Raw genomic sequence first — 20,554 nt, 5'->3', positions numbered from 1 at the left:
CAACTCTAGGATTCTATGATTCTATTATATGTCCTAATCATCAGTTGTTATGGCTTAAACGTTATAAGATGATTGCACAAATTCACAGCTTATATCTGGGAAATTTATATGTGGCTCTATTATTGTGATAGTGACCTCAGTTCCCTCTGTATTCATCCACTGAAGATTTCTTGGGAGTGATACATATTATTAGAAACCAGTAATGGCTATCTGACATCCCTTTGTCTATATAGAGATTCAAGTCCATATTCAATAGCATGTGTAGGATTTTAAACTATGCTTTCCTTGAATGGCCCACGTATCTGCAGGTGGTACATTTCGTCTGCTATATTATCTTGTGGTGACTGTGCTCCATTGAGCAAATTCTTCTGAAGGTGCCGCCCTACAAACAAGTAAAATAGCCCACACGCTTTCTCTTTGGAAGCATCCACATTATGGAACACCCTGCCTGTGGCTATCTGGAAGGCTCCCATTCTGTTATTGTTTTGCAAGATGTGTAAAACAGAAATGTTCAGAAGGACATTCTTAGAAAGTGATCAGAACTAAGGTATAACAGACAAGCCCAGGAGGCTGTTTCTTTAAGGGCCAGTATTGCAAAATATTGCAATGTTTACCCTTCTACTACAGTTCAGTGTCTTCTACCTTTGTAATGCCTTCTTCAATATGGCATGTCCAGCCTAAGGCAGTTTCGTTGCCTTGGATAGTTCTTTGTCTTGTTGTTGTTAGGTGCGAAGTCGTGTCCGACCCATCGCAACCCCATCATGACCCCATGGACAATGATCCTCCAGACCTTCCTGTCCTCTACCATTCCCCAGAGCCCATTTAAGTTCTTTGCCTACATTGACTATTTTGCTAACATAGAGAGGATTATTTAAAAAAAAAACGTACTTGCATTGGTTTATTCCATTGCTTATTTTATTAGAGATCTCTGTTGTTTTATTTTGTTTTTCATATTTTGTTGAGACTCAGTGACAAAGGCAGGCGACAAATGCCATTAATAAATCATCATCATCCATTGGGAAAGCAAATGAAGGCTGCAGGATGATGTTTCTTGTATGCATCTTGCAAGGCCGGGAAGTAGTTAGCTGATTGACATAGTAGCGGACTCTTGATTATTGAAATCTATTTAAAAACATTGTGGGACACACATTGAACTTCAGCATCTGCTGGAATCTAGAATAATGAAACAAAGAGCAGTAAACAGTATGAGTTAATTGCTTAGTGGCTACTGCTCCCGTAAGTGTATTCCATTTATCGGGTAGGTATTTAGAAATCTTGCTTGCAGTGCCATCACTTAACCATTTCCACTAAGCATCTACAAAGCTTAATGTTTATCCCAGTGGTGTTCTAATTAGCAGTAATATCTTTCCAGTTTGAAGGGCTTCAATTATTTCTGCCCTCTAGCTCGTGCTCCTGGCTTGATCTCTGTTCAACACGACACCTTACTCTGTTCTGACTTTTGTTGGCATCTGATTGATGTATATTGTTTAGAAAGATGCACATGTGAAAGCAACCCCCCTCCCAGCACCTGGCAATATATCCCTATCACCAATAATAATAATTATTTTTATTATGCAACAAATAAGGTTGCCAAGTTGCTTCGAAAGAACTAATCAAATAGGGCTGCCAATTTGCTTCAAAAACATCAACTAAATGGGCGACGGGGGATCACAGATGCAGCTGCATGTGCCCCTCCTCCCTTCTATTCCACTTGTAGTAGAGAAAACACTTGTTACTGCAAGAAGAGGATGGATAAAAGACTGGGAGAGGAATACTTGGTTGCCTCTTGAAATGGTGTGCTACAAGAGGTCTGGCACACCTTTTTTTTTCTACGGGAGATGTTGAAAGCAACTCTCGGTTATCCAGATGATGACTGTGGTCAAGCCACCGCTGCACCTGGAAAGAAGTGGGTGCAGGAGATGTTGTTCTAAGATGGGCAGGTGCTATTGATAAGCTGTCCTTTCATATACTCCAAGACACTGTACTAATGAACAGACACACAGTTTCTGATGAATTTTGGCAGGTACATGGTTCACAAACTGAAGAGCCACCACGAATATCCATTAATGGTTTTAAGGTGTGATTTGATCAGGTATAATTTAAATTTCTAGTCACTTATGTGACCTTTGTAGGAGAAGAAAGGTGGGGTACATATTTTGTAAATAAATAAATAATAACCTTGAAAAGTGGCAATCCTAAAACCACTGTCCTGGGAGTAAGCCCTGTCAAATTACATGGGACTCTTTCCTGACTAGACTTGTTAGGATTTATCCCATTCTCCTCTAATTTAAATTCATGTTCAGGGATCAATAGGGTTGCCAGCTCTGGGTTGCCCATAGATTTTTGGGAGTGGGCACGGTTTGGGGAAAGGAAGGACTTCAACAGGGTTTAATGCTATAGAATCCACCTTCCAAACTGGCCATTTTCTACAGGTGAGGCAATCTCTTTTGCCTGGGGATCAATTGAAATCCCAGGAGATTTCCAGTTATCACCTAGAGGTTGGCAGCCTTAGGGATCAATTCATGTGATTTTATGGGTTTTAGAACAGAAGAGTTTAACACATTGAATTTAGTAAATTAATATAAGCATTGTCTTACAAAATGTTACAAGAAAAATCGCTCGGACTGAATTTTAAAATATAACTTTTAAAAATTAATTGCAATTACACACTCTGCAATTAAAATTAATTCATTCCGAATTATAGCTGATGCCATAAACATGCTGGGCAATAGTTGAAAAGGAAGCCATGAGCGAATAAATCAGACTCCTTTTATGCTGCCTCTCCAGGGAAGTTGTCCAAGGCGCCTTACAAAATAAAACATACAAATATAGAAAAAAAGTTGGATTTTATACCTTGCTTTTCACTGCCCGAAGGAGTCTCAAAGCAGCTTACAAACACCTTCCCTTCCCACTCTCCACAACAGACACCCTGTGAGGTAGGTGAGACTGAGAGAGCTCCAACAGGACTGCTTGTAGAACAGCAGTATCAGGGCTGTGATGAGCTCAAGATCACCCAACTGGCTGCATGTGGAGGAGGAGCGGGGGATCAAACCCAACTCACCATATTAGAAGCTGCTTCTCTTAACCACTACTCCAAGCTGGCTTTGAGCACTGAAAATGAGACTGATTATTATTTGGTGTGATGAATGAGTATTACACCATTGATTGCATTCTTTCAAAGCAGTGATGGAAATACACAGGGCTGTTGTTTTTTTTTCCAAATGAAAAAAAGCCATATATCTATATTCCACATTTGGAATTCCATATAATACCATTCAAACCTTTTGCTAAGGTAATCCGTCTGTGGATGCCTAGGGTTATAACACCATGTGCACACACACACACACACACAGTCCCAAAGAGCTTTTTTATTTTTTAAGTTCTCTGAAGAGATTGAATAGAAGTAATGCATTCCCAGTCTATTATCTCATTAGAAGTTAGAAATGCTAATTCTCAGCCTACAGGTATTCCCATTCTTTTGATAGTTTTGTGATGGGCAGATGATTGATAGGCAGTGCTTCCCCTCAACCCCCCACCCCACCCCATCAGTCACTTTTCCAGTGGGGAAAAGTTGCTTTGGTTACACTTTTCGAGAGTATCTACATTACAAACCTATCCATTTTGTAGCAGTTAAGCTGTCATGTCTTCTCTCCATAACCCTGGGGGTTCAGATTCCTAAGAAAACCGAGCCTCTTCTGTTAATCTCTTGCCCACAGTACAGGAGGGGGGCTGTAGATCAGGGGCTTTGAGCATAGAAGGTCACAGGTTCTATCCGTGGGGTCCTCTGCTAAAGAGATCCAGTAGTAGCTGATATGAAAGACCTCCACCTAAGATCTAAGAGAGCTGATACAGGAAAAATACAACACTTGAACCACTCAAGCGATGGGTATTCACAGTGAAAAGTGGGGAAAGGGGTAGGAAAATGCCTCTTTCCACATATAGGCAGCCTGTGACTGAAACTACAGTAGTGTTGTTGTGTGTTCTCATAAGTCCACCCATTTCATTACTTGATTGTCACCATGGCAACTGTACCTTAAATATGAGCGGAAATTAAACTCCAACATGCTACAACCTGGATGAAAATACAAAGGCGATTGTGGGGGGGGGGGGGGAGTCCAACAAATTTAATTTATGTTTGAAAGACATTTACTTTTAAATCTTTTTGGCCAGGTATTTGTATTACCTGTTTAGGCTGAAAAACTAATGTGTCAATAAAATCCTGGGTAAATGTATTTGTTTAGAACATTACTACCACATGCTCACTTAGTCAGTAGTATGGTTCCTGAAGTGGCACTTAAAAGTCCAACAGAGTAGCCACCTCATGCCGGTGTCCAAGGGACTTGTTTATCAGCTACATCATTTCTGCAGGATGTTGCCCATTTAGTCAGGCAGCTGTCTAATTTTTTCCTTGGAGGACTTCTGCTTCAACTTCTCCTGTAGTGTTGGTAGGAACTCACAATATTGTCCTAGGTTACAGCCTTTTAAGTCCACTGATGAAAACGTATTACTGATTAGGATCATACTACTAGCTGTCAGAATAACAGAAGCCCGATCCCAGATCCAAGCTGGCAAATAAATTGTCCTTGTCCCTATTAACTTAATTGGGGGGAGGAATATCACAATGAAGAAGAGGAGTTGGTTTTTATACTCCACTTTTCACTACCAGAAGGAGTGTCAAAGCAGCTTACAATTGCCAACCCTTCTCCTCACAACAGATACCCCGTGAGGTAGGTGGTGCTGAGAGAGCTCTGAGAGAACTGCTCTGTGAGAACAGAACCATCAGGACTGTGACAGGAGCGGGGAATGAAACCCAGATCACCAGATTAGGATTCACTACTCTTAACCAGTACACTAAACTAGCTATCATATGTCATGTGGATAGAATGGGAGCTGTTTCCCCGTGACTTCAACCCAAATCACTCCAGTAAAATTTAAATGCTAAAATCATGTGAGATGAATTGGTCACACAAGTATTAACCACACAGGCAACAGCAATCTGTGGAAAAGATATGCTAGTATGGATGGTAACCATGAGTTTGACCCATCATACACAGTCGGCTTTGTGTAGTGGTTAGGAGTGCGAGCTTCTAATCTGATGAGCTAGGTTTGATTCCCTACTCCTCCTCCACATGCAGCCATCTGGGTGACCTTGGGCTCACCATGGCACAGCTAAAGCTGTTCTGACCGAGCAGTGATATCAGGGCTCTCTCAGCCTCACCCACTTCACAGGGCGTCGGTTGTGGGGAAAGGGAAAGGAAGGTGAATGTAAGCCGCTTTGAGACTCCTTTGGGTAGAGAAAAGTGGCATATAAGAACTAACTCTTCTTCAAGTGTTACCTAAGAAACCTGATGTCAAGCCTTGGGAAACTAACATGCAGTTCATTTTAATTTTCAGATAATTGATGAGCACTTAGATGAAAATAACATGCTAAATGCATGTTAAATTGTACATACCTACAGATGTAGGTATGTAAAACAGCTGACTTATGGTGCCCATGTAGGCTTTTGAAGGCAAGGGACATTCAGAGATGGTTTGTCATGCCTGCCTCTGCATAGTTGCCCTGCTGTGATCCTTGGTGACCTCTCATCCAAACATTGACCAGGGCTGACCCTGCTTAGCTCCCTGGCTAGGCTGGGCCATCCAGGTCAGGGTAAAGCATATGTGCTTAGCTGCATGAAATGGTCTTGTATTCCAGTTATGTCAATAGACTTTGTAAAACACACCATAATACAACTGCACAATGCTATTCATCTATAGCAACCTTCAGTCCAGAGGTGAGTAACATTTCCATGTGTCTAAAAAGCAAGCTTGCATTTTGAGCCTTCCGTTTCTTTAACTATTAATGTCCATCCTCACCAGTCAGGACGGGAAGAAAGACTGCTGTGCCAGATTATACAGTGAATTTACATTATAACAAGTTTTCAGGGGCATCATAATTCACTGTGTGTTTTAACAGAAGTTTGAATTGGTTCCAATTTAATTTTCTGAAGTTAGACTTTGCAGCTGGGTCACTCCTGGCATAATCTGTGAGATGTATCTCCTAAGGCTGCGAATTGGAACAGCCGCATCTGAGCTGTCGCCTGTCACCAGGAGACATCATTTACGGTGCTTGAGGTCTGAGGGCAGAACATCAAAATCACTTTATGTGGACACAGCAACACAGCTAGCTTCATAAATTTTGTTGCAAGGAGCAATAATCAATACTTCATGTTTAATGACGCAAAACTGAAATTAGTATAGATTTTATGTCTTCTGCTCTTCCAAATTATGCAAACTTTACTAGCCCCTTTTGTAGTCGTCCTACTACAGCTTCTATAAAGAACATCCAATAATATTTAATTGAATGATTGAATGACCAAGGGGGAAAAAAGTCGCAGACATTTTTTTGTTAAGTCTTTACCCTTAGGTTAATATGAAATGATGTCAAACACAGACACAATGATTTATGTAAGTCATGTAGGTTTTGTTACCCTTGGCTATATATAAAGTCAATTGTAAATTGTTTCCACATTCTAAATTACCTTATGTTGCTTTGGGATACACTGAACACAAAATTGACTGTCGGAATGGTGTGGAAAATGAAAAAGGTTGTCTTGTAGATTCAAGCACACTATAAGGAAGTAATTTTCAGGGAAATTTCTCAGTTTTATATGTGACCGATCAAGAGAAAGAGAGAGAGAGAGACTTTTTTTGGGGGGGGAATGGGGACAAGGGTGGAAATGAAAGATAATTTTAATGATTGGGCTTCTCCAACTATTTCTTAAATTGGTCAGCAATGGTGAATGTTTAAAATAATCCCAACGTGTTTCAGTCAATTTGTTGAAAGTGGACTTTTGATGTTGGCCACAGAAATGAGAAGTAGCTGAGGGTAGTTCTCGCACATCTAAAGCTATGTAAGATTATATTGAATGATAGATTAATGTTTTCAGTTTTCATGGAAACAAAATTAATAGTGCAAAACCATGAATTCATTCTCAGGATTAAAGATGTTGATCTAAACATCCTGCTTTTTTGCAAGATACTTTAGACCAGGGATTGTCAACCTGTGGTCCTCCAGATGTCCATGGACTACAATTCCCATGAGCCCCTGCCAGCAGATGCTGGCAGGGGCTCATGGGAATTGTAGTCCATGGACATCTGGAGGACCACAGGTTAACTACCCCTGCTTTAGACTAACTGGCACCTTCATTTGAGGGAGGGCAGTTTCCAGAACTAGTACATTTCAGACCCTTTGCGAGGTTGTGCTGAGGTGAGTGGGTTAAGAGTAGAGCTGCCAGGTCTGGGATGGGAAATACTTGGAGATTTGGAGTGGTGGAGCTAGGGCTTGGGGAGGGCCTCTCAGTGGAGGATACTGCCATGCAGTCCATCTTCCAAAGCCACCATTTTCTCCAAAGAACTGTAACCTGGAGACCAGTTGTAACTCTGGGAGATCTCAAGCTACCACTTGGAGACTGGCAACCCTGGTCAAAAGGGAAAATACCAGCCTCAACCTCAACCAATTCAGCATAGCCTGTAAGGTGGAGCTATTCCACCAGACTTATGGTCAGGGCCCCAAATAACAACCACCCATGAATGCTGGCCTTGCCACTGAGGGAAAAGATTGGCTCCTGATCCCAAACAACCCCCTGACTTGGGAAAATATTAATTTGGGGCAATCTGATTTAGATTAATAATGTTTTTAATCTAATTTGTATGATATTTTTATGACTGGTCATCTGCCCTGAGCAATTTGGAAGGGTGAGCTAAAAATTAAATGTTGTTCTATATTGTTATTGCTAAAAGGGGTGTTGCTGAGGGCTCTTTTTGAAGTGACATTTACTCTTTGCAATGAAGACATTAAGTATGCTGGGAGCCTGCATTGCTGATGTAAACTTTGAAAAGTGTATTATTTTTATTCACCGATGGGTTATGGGGTATCTGAAAGTATGAGAACTTTTTCACGGTGTTCCTTGTGATGGAATGGCACTCAAGTATCTATGTAAGAACATTTCATTTTGCTTTATGAACATTGACTTTACAACATGTGACTGCTCAGATGTTAGGCTTAAATTCCTCTTGTTGTCTCTGTAGGCCTGCCAAGGACTGAACTTGTGGTCTGAGGCAGGATCGGAACTCTGCATTTGTGTCAGCTAATATGTGGCTAGCTCATGACTGCAGAATCCAGTCAGCTTAAATCAAAACTGATCTATAGAGTGCCACTGGCAGGAAGATCCTTTTTTTGTGCATGTGTATAAGCTGGGATTTTGTTGGGGTTTAGTCAGTTCAGTTTTGGTTCTTGTACTATCATGCTGGGGTCACAATAAGGAGCTGAAATGAACTCCCAGCATCCTGGTTTCTGGCCCCATGGACTTAACAGCCCTGACAAGTAACCTTAGTTAATGGAGTTAGACCCTTCCCTCATCCCCCTCTTAATTGCAAGCTGAAGAAGACTTTGTTTTTTTCTATCTTGGTTTACTCTCACAAAAGAAAGATAATCATTGCCATTAAGAAGGTAAAAGAGAATTTGCATAGTTGGGACTTTCTCTAGCATGTAAGATCTCCAAGATTTCACTCCCTCACCCCAGGCAGGTAGGCAGAGGGAGTGCTTTTGATATTTGTAAAGAGTGTCTGGCTCAGGTCAACAGCCTGTAATTCTGTCAGAGGCCTATAGTGGCAGCAGAGAGCAAGGAAAAAGGGATTCTATTGGTTAAACTGGAGAGAGGGCATCTGCTTGTGTCAGACTAAGACCCATGCCAGCAACTTAAATCCCTCATTCTATATGGTAAAAGGGGCCATCTTGACCTTTCTTTCATGACATATGCAAGGACTGATAAAGCTGTTCTGGTCACTGCTGTGGTTATTCCCCTTTCTAGGGTTGCATATAGATATGCTGTGATAAGGCACAGATTGTTAATAATAGGTCCAAGGTGACTCAGGTTCAACTCCCTCCTTCTCTATGAAGTTCACTCAAATTCCTTTGGTGGTCTAATTATGTTCTCTCTCTGCCTTGCCAAACTCACATTATTGTAGGGCAGCCAATCAGCAACTGGCAGCTAGTGGGAGTCTAGTGGGAGTCTAGAGGGGACACAGACATGAAAACGAATCAGTGTGGTGACATTATGTCACTTCTGGGGTTTACCATAGAGTTTCCAGTAATACCTAGAGAGGTGTGATGTTATTGCTCTGGAAGTGATCTAATTCCATGTCACCAATTGTACTGTTTTTCTCCTGTTGGCAGCCAGAGAGGCAGCAAACAGTAGGAGTTGGGGGCAGGAGATCTCCCTTCCCCAGCAGATACCAAATAATGTTGCAGGTGGTGTGGCGATTGAAGAGGGAGAACCTTCAGTGTAACACCTTCCGTAAAGGAAAGGCAGGGTTAGAAATACATTAGCCACTATAGGCATTCCACCTATGTTGCTGCACTTTGCAGCCATTAATGGAATGGCTCCAGCACCTATCAAGATCGCTAATGACTCAGTCTTAGATCAACTCTTTATTCTAGAAGGTAGGACTGTGGTTTTCCTGCCAACAAACCAAGAACTCTGATTGATTTCCAGGTCCGCAGTGGCGCCATGTACAATGCAAATTTCCTCATTTTGTCTTTTTTAATTATCTTAACCTTGCTGACCTTGAAGGTTTTTTTTTTTTACCAAGCAAACTGGCAAGCTAATTTGCTTGAAGTCTTTCTTGGCTCTGATTGGCTTTTGTTTTTACATTACATTCCGAAGTTAATGAGCTAAAGGAAGACATAAAGCAATGCCTGAGCTTCTTAAATTGCCTTCAAGTCCACCACATGTTAAATTAACATATGATTGATGCACAAAAAGGAGCTGCGAGATATATTAAGCAGCAGATGATGTGTTTGTTTTCTAGTCTCTTCTGGTGCTTTGAATTTTTTTTTTTTTTTTGCTTGAAGAACATTATTTTACATTAAATCTCAGACTGGAACATATGTAATGATAAATATGCCGCCAAAGGCCCCCTGACTCTGAAAGATGGTTTCCCCAGGGATAGGTAACTGATTGTTAAGGTCTTGTTCAACAAAGAGATTCTGAGACTGCTCCTTCAGGTCCTTCCTGTAGACCTACCTCAATTTTGCTTGGCCCTTAGTAGGGTTATCAACCACCAGATGGTGCCTGGAAATCCCCCAGAATTACAAATTATCTCTAAGCAACAGGGATCAGTTGCCCTGAAGAAACTGGCTGCATTGAAGGGTGGGATCTATGGTATTAGCTGAGGCTCCTACCCTCCCCAAACTCACCTTCTCCCACCTTCAAAATCTTCAGGAAAATTCCTGACACAAGAGTTGGCAATCTCTTTGATTTTTCTTCAGTGTACCAGCCTGGTCCTCTACTTTCTTTCTTTAGAAGCCTGTCTTTATCCAGGCAACTGGGACCAAAGATGGGTCATAGACTCAAAACCATATGCATGACCCCCCAAAAAAATTAAAACATCAAAATGATTAAAACTATTAAATCTGCCAACAGAAACACTATAAAATCTACATGAGATCTCCTCCTAAAAAACAAATAAATTGACTTTATTTGTTCAATAGGAGCCATTGAACAATATTCCAAAGACCCTAATAAAAGGTCCTGCTAGATAGCCTTTGGGAGCAATTGCAGGAGAGACACGAGCCTTCCTGATTTGTTTAGGATGTCAGTTCCAGAGGGCAGGAGTAGCAATAGACAAAACCTATGAGCAGGCCTCAACAGAAAGCCCCTGAGCAGGTACCTGTTGTTGGTCATCCAGAGGAACTGGTTGGCCATGGGAGACAGGATGTTCTACTGTATGAGACAGGATGCTGGGCTGGATGGAGCATTGATCTAATCCAACAGGGCTCTTTTAGTGTTCTTAATGCAGGCTTGCAAGGTTTTGGCATAATCAGCAGGTTCTGTGAATTTGCCGCAGGGGCTTCTATCACAAGAGATGATGTGATGTTATCTCCTGCATCATTGCTCAGGAAAACTGTGCATGCTGGCATTATTCTCTCTTATCATTTCTCATGTCAACCTGAGGGAAGTAACCCTACTTACACTAAAGTGGTCCTGGGATGCTGAGCCCTGCTCCAGATACACAGCCTGAGCTGCTGCTCCTTGCTCCCTGGCATTGGTTTTAGCCTTTATAATGCATTTCATATTGTGACCCTCTCCTAATTTACAAATTAGGGAGTTAAGATGATGCTGAAAATTCCATGATGGCAACCATTTGCCCAAGTAAACCTCTTCCACCTCACCCCAGATTCATGCCCTCACATGGGAGCTGGGGCAGTGAAGTTCCCAAAGCAGAAACAGTCATAAATATGTTTCATTTTATCGATAATTTGTGTTTTTATTCCTGTGAGAGATTGTATGGGTAGGGCCCCAGCGTACTGCTTTGCCCAAAGTCCTATATTGCCGTTAAGACAGCTGTGGAACAGAGAGCTTCATTTTGGAGAGAAAATTTACCTCAGTGTGGAAAAGGGTATAGAGAAGTATCCATCATACCAGCCTTGTGCTGGCAACAGTGTTCCTGAGGCATTTCTCAAATCAGAGTGAAGAGCCCTACTCCCAACAACTTCTGAACTGCAGAAGGGGCCAAACCAGTCTCTGAATATTTGTATCAGTTGTGCCTAATCACGGCAAAGAGCAGGCTAACACTTTCTTTTACTAGCAAGTTGTCCTGTACAGAGAACAAGGTGTCCAGGTATGGCTGGCAGGCCTTCCGGATCAAGGCACCTGGTGCCTCACAGTTAAGTGGCAAAATCTGTTCAATTTTTAAAAGAGAAACAGTAACCACAACTCTTTTGCTGTTGGACTCCCCCACCATTCTGAAAGCCTAGGGATATTTAGCAAAGCAAGCTAAAATGTTGATTTTTGTTCTTTTTCTATTTCACTTCAGGAAGAACTCAAAAGATTACAGCATACCTTGGAGCAAGTTAGCGATGGAAAATATTTACTTGAAAAGTAAGTATTAAAGTCTCTGGCTTGTCAGACAAATGGCTGCAAGAGATTTCAACAGGTGTTGCAAGCTTAGGGCTGTTTAACCAGTAGATCAATCCACTGATATGGACTTTAGTTGGTTAATGCATGGGCTAGTCTGGAGCAAAATGGTTAACTCTAGCTTTGAATAATTTAATGCAGTGGTTCTCAATCTGGGGTTCAGAACCCCTTTGGGGGTTGAATAACCCTTTCATATGCTTCGTGGCAGGGCAAGCAGCTTGGCTAGGGACGGCACCATCTACACAACAGCCTTGCAGGTTAGATCAAGATAGAGCGTTCGTCTGTCTGGAGTAGTGGAAAAGAGCGAGATCGGCATGGTGGGACAAGAGGCAGAATTGAACTGAGAAACCCCAGGGAAAAAACAGTTTATATACAATCATGAACAATGGATTGTCACGCCAGGGTCAGTTTTGGTTTCATTTCTGTGAAAGAGCACTTGCATAATTTTATGGTTGGGGGGTCACCACAACATGAGGAATTGTATTAAAAGGTTGTAGCATTAGGGAGGTTGAGAACCACTGATTTAATGGGACTTGCTTTGGTACAAAACATTTTTTGACTTCAGATCACATGACTGTTTTCAGAGCATAAAGATTTTAGGATCATACCTTTACATGGCCAAGCTGAAGGCGAAATTGCAGCTGTCTGAAGATTTTCTGGTGCAGATGCATGAGATTTTAGCAGTTGCACAAGGGCCAGGGCCACTGGAGTACTTGGCAGAGCAGTACCATCGAAAGGTCAAGTGAGGAAGTCCATGAGAGCAGCTCTGCAGGACTGCAAATCCCTTGTCTGAGGGAGACATATTTTGAGAGCCAAAAGCTGGAGCTTGTTCCATATGAAATGAATAGATGGTTCATGATGACTATAGAAATGTCACACCAAAATAGAATCTAATGGACGACCTCTCTTTTACAGCCATCAGCTTGCTATGGATGTGGAAAATAATATTGAGAAATATCACATTAATTTACAGCCCCTGGAATCAAAAGTGAAAGTGTAAGTGATCTACAGTCGACTCTTTTATGTTTGCCTTAGAAATATAGTAATGTCACCCAAGCTCTGGAAAGTTGCATTCATTTGGTTGATGGCCTTGGATCTTTAAGTTATCTTTGTGCTTCTTCCTTAAAGCCGCAGAATCACCCAACAGAACATTGGGTTGGGTCCAGACTATATTGGCAGTTTCAACCTAACTCATCCTTCCCATTGCAGACTCCCCCACCCCATGTCCTTCAGGGTATTCCTGTCCTCCAGAAGCAGTGCATTGTGGAGATCAGTGGGCTGCAGCGGGAAATGGGAAGGCATGGAAGCTGTAATTTGGCACTGGAAAATGTAGTTGGATCCAACCCACTGTAATGGCAACATGTCTGATCCCATCTGCATTTCATCAGCTAAGAGTCTCCAGCCTTGAAGCTGCTTATGAAATTCTGGATGGAGAAAGAGAACGGAATGAACATGATGCTTTATATTCTATCAGCATGGATGATAGCTTTGAGTCAATGCTTATGGCTATTGACAGCTTTGTTGGTTGCTAAGAGGATCACTTTATAACATTTGGAAGCTTCGTTGCCTTCATAGAGTTAGAAATGGATATTTGGGGATTTTGGATTATTTACTGGCAACAACCTAAAGCAAAATTAATAATTAGAGTGATCATATTGTTTGGTAAGTCAGGGTCCCCCAACCTGGTGCCCACAGGTGTCATGTCACCTGCCAACATCTTTCTGGGTGCTTGCCAGCTCCTTTAAACATGGGTGGGAACAAATGGGGCTGTTGCCCAGGTAGCCATTGGAGATCCTGTTTGGCTGAACCACAGTGTTGGTTTTATTATCTTATTCCCCACACTGTTTTCCAGTCGTTTTGTCCCTTGCACTTGGGCTTTCTCTGTCTGTGTATGTATGTGTGTTTGTGTGTGTGGTTGGTTCTACCTCCCACCGTGGCCATTCTGTGACTGTACCCAAAAGGGAATTCCAAAGGTGCCCCTAGGTTTCAAGAAGGTTGAGGACCCCTGCCCAAAGTGGTGCCAGCAAACTTGATTGATTATAATACTCTCTGGAGGGTAGTTGATAGCAGTTGATAGCAGATGCCCCTCTGCAGGTGGAAGACAATTCTACGTAGGCAACAGGGGGGTCCATAATTTCTATAGTCTCTAGGATACCTCAGTCTTGAAAAATTAGCTTTTCTGAGGACTCAGGTTGCTGCAGCAGGAAAGAAAAAAGGCCAGAAAAGCTGCCTTCCATTGAGGCAACTTCTAATTGTCTTGGATTTCCTAAAGTAAAAGATGTACTCTTTATCTCCTGCATTGCCAGTGGAAAAAGTCACAGAGAAGCAGAAGTATACAGAAAATGGAATAAAGGAATGGCACAGAAGCATAATGGACTTTTGCGCTAAACACTGTGTGATGACTAGTTACCTGTGACTAGATATTCCTGTCATTTTAAAAGAAGAGTTGGTTCTTATATGCCGTTTTTCTCTACCTGAAGGAGGCTCAAAGTGGCTTATAGGAGGCTCAAAGCCTTCTCATTCCTCTCGTCACAACAGACACCCTCAGAGGTGGGTGAGGCTGAGAGAGCCCTGATATCACTGCTAGGTCAGAACAGTTTTATCAGTGGTGTGGTGAACCCAAAGTCACCCAGCTGGCTGCATGTGGGGGAGTGCAGAATCGAACCCAGAATGCCAGATTAGAAGTCCGCACTCCTAACCACTACACCAAACTGGCTCTCAAGGAAACAACCTTATGGGGCCCAGATTTGTGTCAGGCAATAGTGTGGAATGATTTTTCTCTCTTAAGGAGTCATTATTTTGAAAACAATCTCATCCCTCCCCAAAGGTTTTTATTAGTCCTGAAAGGAAAAAGAAGACAGTTGCCTTCTTGTGGATGGTCTTTTTTCTCCTTTCAGGGCCAATAATAGCAAGGAGAGGGGGGTTAGTTATAAAGAATGAAGCCTCACGGGGAAGGATTAAACCTGCCCCCCACACACATCATGGCCTCAGTTCAGGTCAGCTGCCCTATTTCTTAAAAAAAAAAGACTGTGAAAATCTGATTATGCATCTCCTAATGTCTCATGTGTTTTGACCTTTTGACAGTTGTTTCGTGAGCTGTACACTGAATGCAATGAATTCATTTCAACTATAATATTTTCTGTTTGCTTTACCTTAGTCACTACACTGATTCCCATAAGTCCAGTTTCAACTCAAAAAGTGTTAGGGTTTATTTGATATTACACTGCCATCTGGTGTCAAAACAGCAGCATACAGGTGTGAATAATAAAATCTCAGGTCTTATTTCAATCACTACAAGTATTTAGGCATAAACTTTACTTATAATAACAGTTGGGCCAACCATAGAGAAAAAACAATAGAATCTTCAAAAGGCCAGTTGTCCCTTTTAGCCAAGTTTTATCATCAAAAAGGCAACAAGAACCTTCAAGCAGCCATTAAAATCTACAATGCCAAAATAATTCCTCAGATTCTTTATGGAATCCCAATATGGATGGGTGCATTTAATAATAAATTAGAGAACATCCAATCTTTCTTTTTCAGAAATTTGCTAGGAGTCCCAAACGGTGTGGCAAATCATACACTTGTCGAAGAACTTGGCCAACAGAGTCTAGAAGCCCGGGCTTGGTTTCAGTCCTTTAAATACTGGTTAAAAATTCATTCCCATGCTCAAACGGGTAGTTTGTTAATTAACCTTTTGAGAGACCCTTATTCTTTCAGTTGGCTGGGCAAAATGTCAAAAAAAAATTATGGATCTGGACATCTCAACCCTTAGCATGCAAGACGAAAGGACGATACTAAAACTAATATCACAGAGACTAGAAGATCGGGATACCCAGATTCTGGGCTCCTTTAACAACAGCGCATGTTCTCCCCGCTTCTGGGATATTCCCTTAACTTACAAATCCATGCCCAGTTAAGAAGAGCATTTCTAGTAGCTCACTTAAACATATTTCCCTCAAATGTCGCCTGAGGTAGATTTTTGAAGATCCCTCCTTAGGAGAGATACTGTTTACATGGATATAGTGTCCCTGACACGTTGTACCATATACTTCTGGTGTGTCCTAAGTTTGAAGTATATCGTTGCCCATTAGCTAATTATCTGAAGAAATTGAAATTCAGCTGTGTTAATGAGAAACACTGGATTAAAATGATACTAAATGTGAGGGACTCAGCAACTATTATAAAAGTAGCAAAGTTTTTATTAGCAATTTTAAATTAAAATCTTTTACGATAGATTTTACATCTGGAACTGTTTGAAATTTCCATTTTATGCTTTGCAATTTTATACCAATAAAGGTACTCTGAATCTGAATCAGGTCTTTTCCACTGGGCCTTTTATCCTCTATCAGCTCAATTTTTTTTTTTAACTGCACCTTTTCTGATATCCATTTTGATTTGGATCGCTTTAAATTTTCCATCTGCAATGTCTGTGATTTACTCCGCAGTGACGCCACCTTTTCTCCAGGCTATCTGGGGGTGGATTGTTGTTGTTATTTGGTGCGGTCGTGTCCGACCCATTGCAACCCCATGGACAATGATCCTCCAGGCCTTCCTGTCCTCTACCATTCCCTGGAGTCCATTTAAGTTTGCACCGACTTCTTCAGTGACTCCATCCAGCCACCTCATTCTCTGTCGTCCCCTTCTTGTTTTGCCCTCAATCGCTCCTAGTATTAGGCTCTTCTCCAGGGAGTCCTTCCTTCTCATGAGGTGGCAAAAATATTTGAGTTTCATCTTCAGGATCTGGCCTTCTAAGGAGCAGTCAGGGCTGATCTCCTCTAGGACTGACCGGTTTGTTCACCTTGCAGCCCAAGGGACTCGCAAGAGTCTTCTCCAGCACCAGAGTTCAAAAGCCTTAATTCTTTGACGCCCGGCATTCCTTATGGTCCAACTTTCACAGCCATACATTGCAACTGGGAAGACCATAATCTTGACTAGACACACTTTTGTTGGCAGGGTGATGTCTCTGCTTTTTAGGATGTTGCTATAGCTAGATTTGCTATAGCTTTCCTCCTCAGGAGCAAACATCTTTTAATTTCTTTGCTGCAGTCCCCATCTGCAGCAAAGATCCCCATCTGCAGTGATTTTGGAGCCCAGGAAAATAAAATCTGTCACTACCTCCATTTATTCCCCATCTATTTGCCAGGAATTGAGAGGGCCAGATGCCATGATCTTTGTTTTCTTGATGTTGAGTTTCAAGCCAACTTTTGCACTCTCCTCTTTCACCTGCATCAAGAGGCTCTTTAGTTCCTCTTCAAATACTTAAGGACAGCAATCATGTCCCCTCTCAATCTCCTCTTCTCCAGGCTGAGCATCCCCAAGTCCCTCAGCCTTTCCCCATAGGACCTGGTCCCCAGGCCCCGGGTCTTCCTCTTTGTAGCAAAGGAGACAATTTCTGAATATTCTCTTAGTAAAATTTTTGCCTGTGATAGATCTGAAACTTCTTTTCAGATTGTGAAATTGTTACCATCTGTATTGGAAAATGGAGAAAATGAGAACACACCTCTGTGTGTGCATTCAAGAAGTACGTGGCTCCGTAGGCAGGTGGGAGAGGTGGATGTTGGGAAGTCCCCTCCCATGTGTCTTATTGCTGTGTGTGTGTATGCATGCATGAATATATATAAATAAAGCATATTTTGGTTACTAATTGTATTTATACTCCTTCACTATTTCCCTTATATCAGTACAGTAGTATGCAGTAGCACTGAGTCAAAGACATTAAGATGTATCTATATTCTTTTTATAAGAATATTTCTTGTTTCCTACACCCAGACCTCAGGGCAGATCTTTCCAGCTCACAATTTTGTAATAATTCAAATTTCTAATGTTCTAACATATAGCTTCCCCCCAACATTCACTGTCAGACTTAGTTTTTAATTTGGCCAGATGATCCTGAACATGATTGCCTTGAACATATCAACAAGAAGACTTAAAGATGTAATCCAAGTAAAATTAAGTACATTGATTACAGTGGGAGAGACTTAAACATTTTGAAATAAATAGAATTGAAAGCTCTTAAGCATTGTTGGCTCATGTGGGGGCATGTGAGTTTTAAGTGGGCTTTAAAGGTAAAGTTCAATACAGACATTTGAAAACAGCTGAAATTTGAATGCTGCCATTTGGCACAGCATGCACTTGGGTGCAAACTCATTTCCCCTCCAGGCGGCATCCCTGGTAAGGTCCTGTTTGGAGGGAAATATTCATTTTGTGCAAACCTGCAAGATGGGCCTCTGTTCACCCCTGTTTCCAATTGTGTCCAGCATTCAGAGAGCATGGCGTGGATATCTGCAGCGTCAAGATGTGCAGAACCAGGACCCGCTGGAGAAGCGCAGCCCATCGCCCCCTTCCTTGTCGTCTGACAAAATGAGCAGCTCTATCAGTATGAACACCTTGTCGGATGGCAGCACTCCTGTAAGTCGAATCCCCCCTTTTGAAGTTACCTTTTGAAGCAAACATCTGTGCCAGAAATCTTGGTATGTTTCAAGGTTGGCCCTTGCAATGTGTCAGCCACTCAGTTGGCTGTGTTTTGCTCCATAGGAGGGGTTGTGTAAGATGAGGGGATGTATCTGTGTAGGCGCACAGGGTTGTAAGACTGGGGAAATGTGTGTCTGGATACTGGATACATTCCTCTTGAAGTGTTGTGTTTCTGGTGAATCAGTTTAGTTGAGTATTTGTTTCTTCCCTGCTCATTGTGACTCACTTTGAATACCAAGCTTAGGCAGCTCCATTACCAGATGTGGAAAGGGACCATGATTTGTTCCATTGACTTAATCCAGAGTAACCAGAGGTTTGTTTTCACTGACTAAAATAAAGAATTGGAGGACTTTTCCTAGGAATGGAAGATCTAATGTGGGGGTTAGTACTTATGATATAGGACCCTGGGAAGCCGCTAACTATATCAGGTCATATGAAACTATTGTCGATTTTTTAATTGCGTAAAATTTGATTTTGTTTCTTAAATAATTATTTGAGTCCTTGTGATGACGCGTGTAAAGAATGTATAACCAAGGGATCTGCATTTATGAAGCTGCTGTGGAAAATCTATAGGCCAAAGCGAACTTTAGCATTTCAGACAATCAGCACTTTCACATAAACCAAATAATGCGCTTTCAATACACTTTGCAACTGGGTTTTACTGTGTGAAATGGTAAAATCCACTTGGAAACAGTCATTGGACTGAAACAGCATTGTCTGGCATGTAGGAAAGCTCAATTGGACACTTTACATATTGAAAAACAAGTAACAGAATGATGTGATACTGTTATATGCAAAAATATGCTGTTAAGGAGATTAGAATAAGCAGTTTTGCTGTTAAGAGGGATCTCATTTCTTCCTTGTGGTTCAGGTTTTTAAAGAAGTAGGACATGAATGTGTTTACTATGTACGTTGTTGCAGAAAATGGAGGCTGTAAGGCAACTGGGGGCTTCCTGAATGGGGAAAAATTGTTCACCTTTTCAGAGGGAGGAAAATCATTGCCCTCATTCTGACTGGACCTTGTGGATATAATATGGCTCAGCTAAAGAGGTGGAGTCCCCCTCCTAAAGGACCTAGATACCAAACTTTTATTTCTGAGTACCAAATTAGATGCATGTCATAGGTTTCTAGTTTGCTGAAGGAGAAACTGAGCATCCAGTGGAAATGGATTAGGAACCAGTAAGGGCAGAATAAGGTAACTTCACAGGCTTTTCAGATCTTACAGGCCACCATCACTTTACAAGCAACACTTCTGGAATGGTGAGTATTAGAGCTTCACCTTCAACCTAATATGGATCTGAAGGCAGATAAAACTTTAAAGCAGAAATTCAGGTCGGTGGCAATGGAGCACTTTTTGAATGGGGTCTGCATAGTTACAAGAAGCAATTGTACAAGCAGGAGTTGTATATTTCAGAGGGCTGGACTCCAGGCTCTACTGGAATGGTTGCTGGAGCAGTGGTCACAGAATTCAATGCATTCCGTTTTCTTCAAACTCTTCCTTTTATTTATCAGTTTGGGCGGCATTATTGGCAGGTGCATTCCCAATAAATCTTTCCTTGACAAGACAACTAAGCCCATAGTCAAGTTTCAGTGTTCCAAAACTGGGAATGTGATGCAGCTTGTGGAAAATTTTATTTCGCAGCTCACAGGAGTTTGTTTATTTTACGGCATCCGTGGGCTTCTTCTTAGCCAATGCACTCAAGGCAGTTTACAGTTCAAAAAATGGCTTATGACCTAAAAGGCACAGAGAAGGGAGGAGGAAAAACTATGTGGCAACTTTTTCATGATATACTCTAATGAAGATATTGAATGGAACTGCAGAGGGGTAGTTGTAGGGGAGGGAAACCACTTACACGGATGAATGCTTGGGAACTTGGAACATGTAAACCTTCAGCTGAATTGGTACATTCCTTTCTCAGCACTCTACCACTTCATTCTCCAGTTATGTGTAAAACAGCCCTTACTTTCAGATCATTAGGTCTTTGGCAAGAGGCAAACAGGTCAACACTAATGAAGCCTTGAAATGGTAAAATTATATCTTGTAGTTCCTTGGGCCCCGTACACTAGAAATGTGCAGAAGCTAGGATAAAGGAAAACAGGGCCGCTCCAGTGCTGTTTCCAGT

At 41.7% G+C, this 20,554-nt stretch overlaps 1 protein-coding gene across 2 annotated transcripts in view; it reads left to right on the top strand.

The window, feature by feature from the left end:
- LOC143843039 (schwannomin-interacting protein 1) overlaps nt 1-20,554 on the top strand; it is a 448,653-nt gene that overhangs the window by 80,430 nt on the left and 347,669 nt on the right. Inside the window, exons 2-4 of one of the 2 annotated variants that reach the window (XM_077348572.1) lie at nt 11,860-11,924; nt 12,876-12,956; nt 18,218-18,368. In XM_077348572.1, the coding sequence (XP_077204687.1) occupies nt 11,860-11,924; nt 12,876-12,956; nt 18,218-18,368 (297 nt within the window). Of the gene's footprint in view, nt 1-11,859; nt 11,925-12,875; nt 12,957-18,217; nt 18,369-20,554 lie in introns of those variants that run through there. The other variant, XM_077348571.1, reaches the window with a different exon arrangement.

This window comes from Paroedura picta, chromosome 8 (genome assembly GCF_049243985.1).
Source record: "Paroedura picta isolate Pp20150507F chromosome 8, Ppicta_v3.0, whole genome shotgun sequence".
In the NCBI taxonomy this organism is placed as follows: domain Eukaryota; kingdom Metazoa; phylum Chordata; class Lepidosauria; order Squamata; family Gekkonidae; genus Paroedura; species Paroedura picta.
Note: the sequence above shows the minus strand (reverse complement) of the source record. Positions and strands in the feature narration are given on the sequence as shown.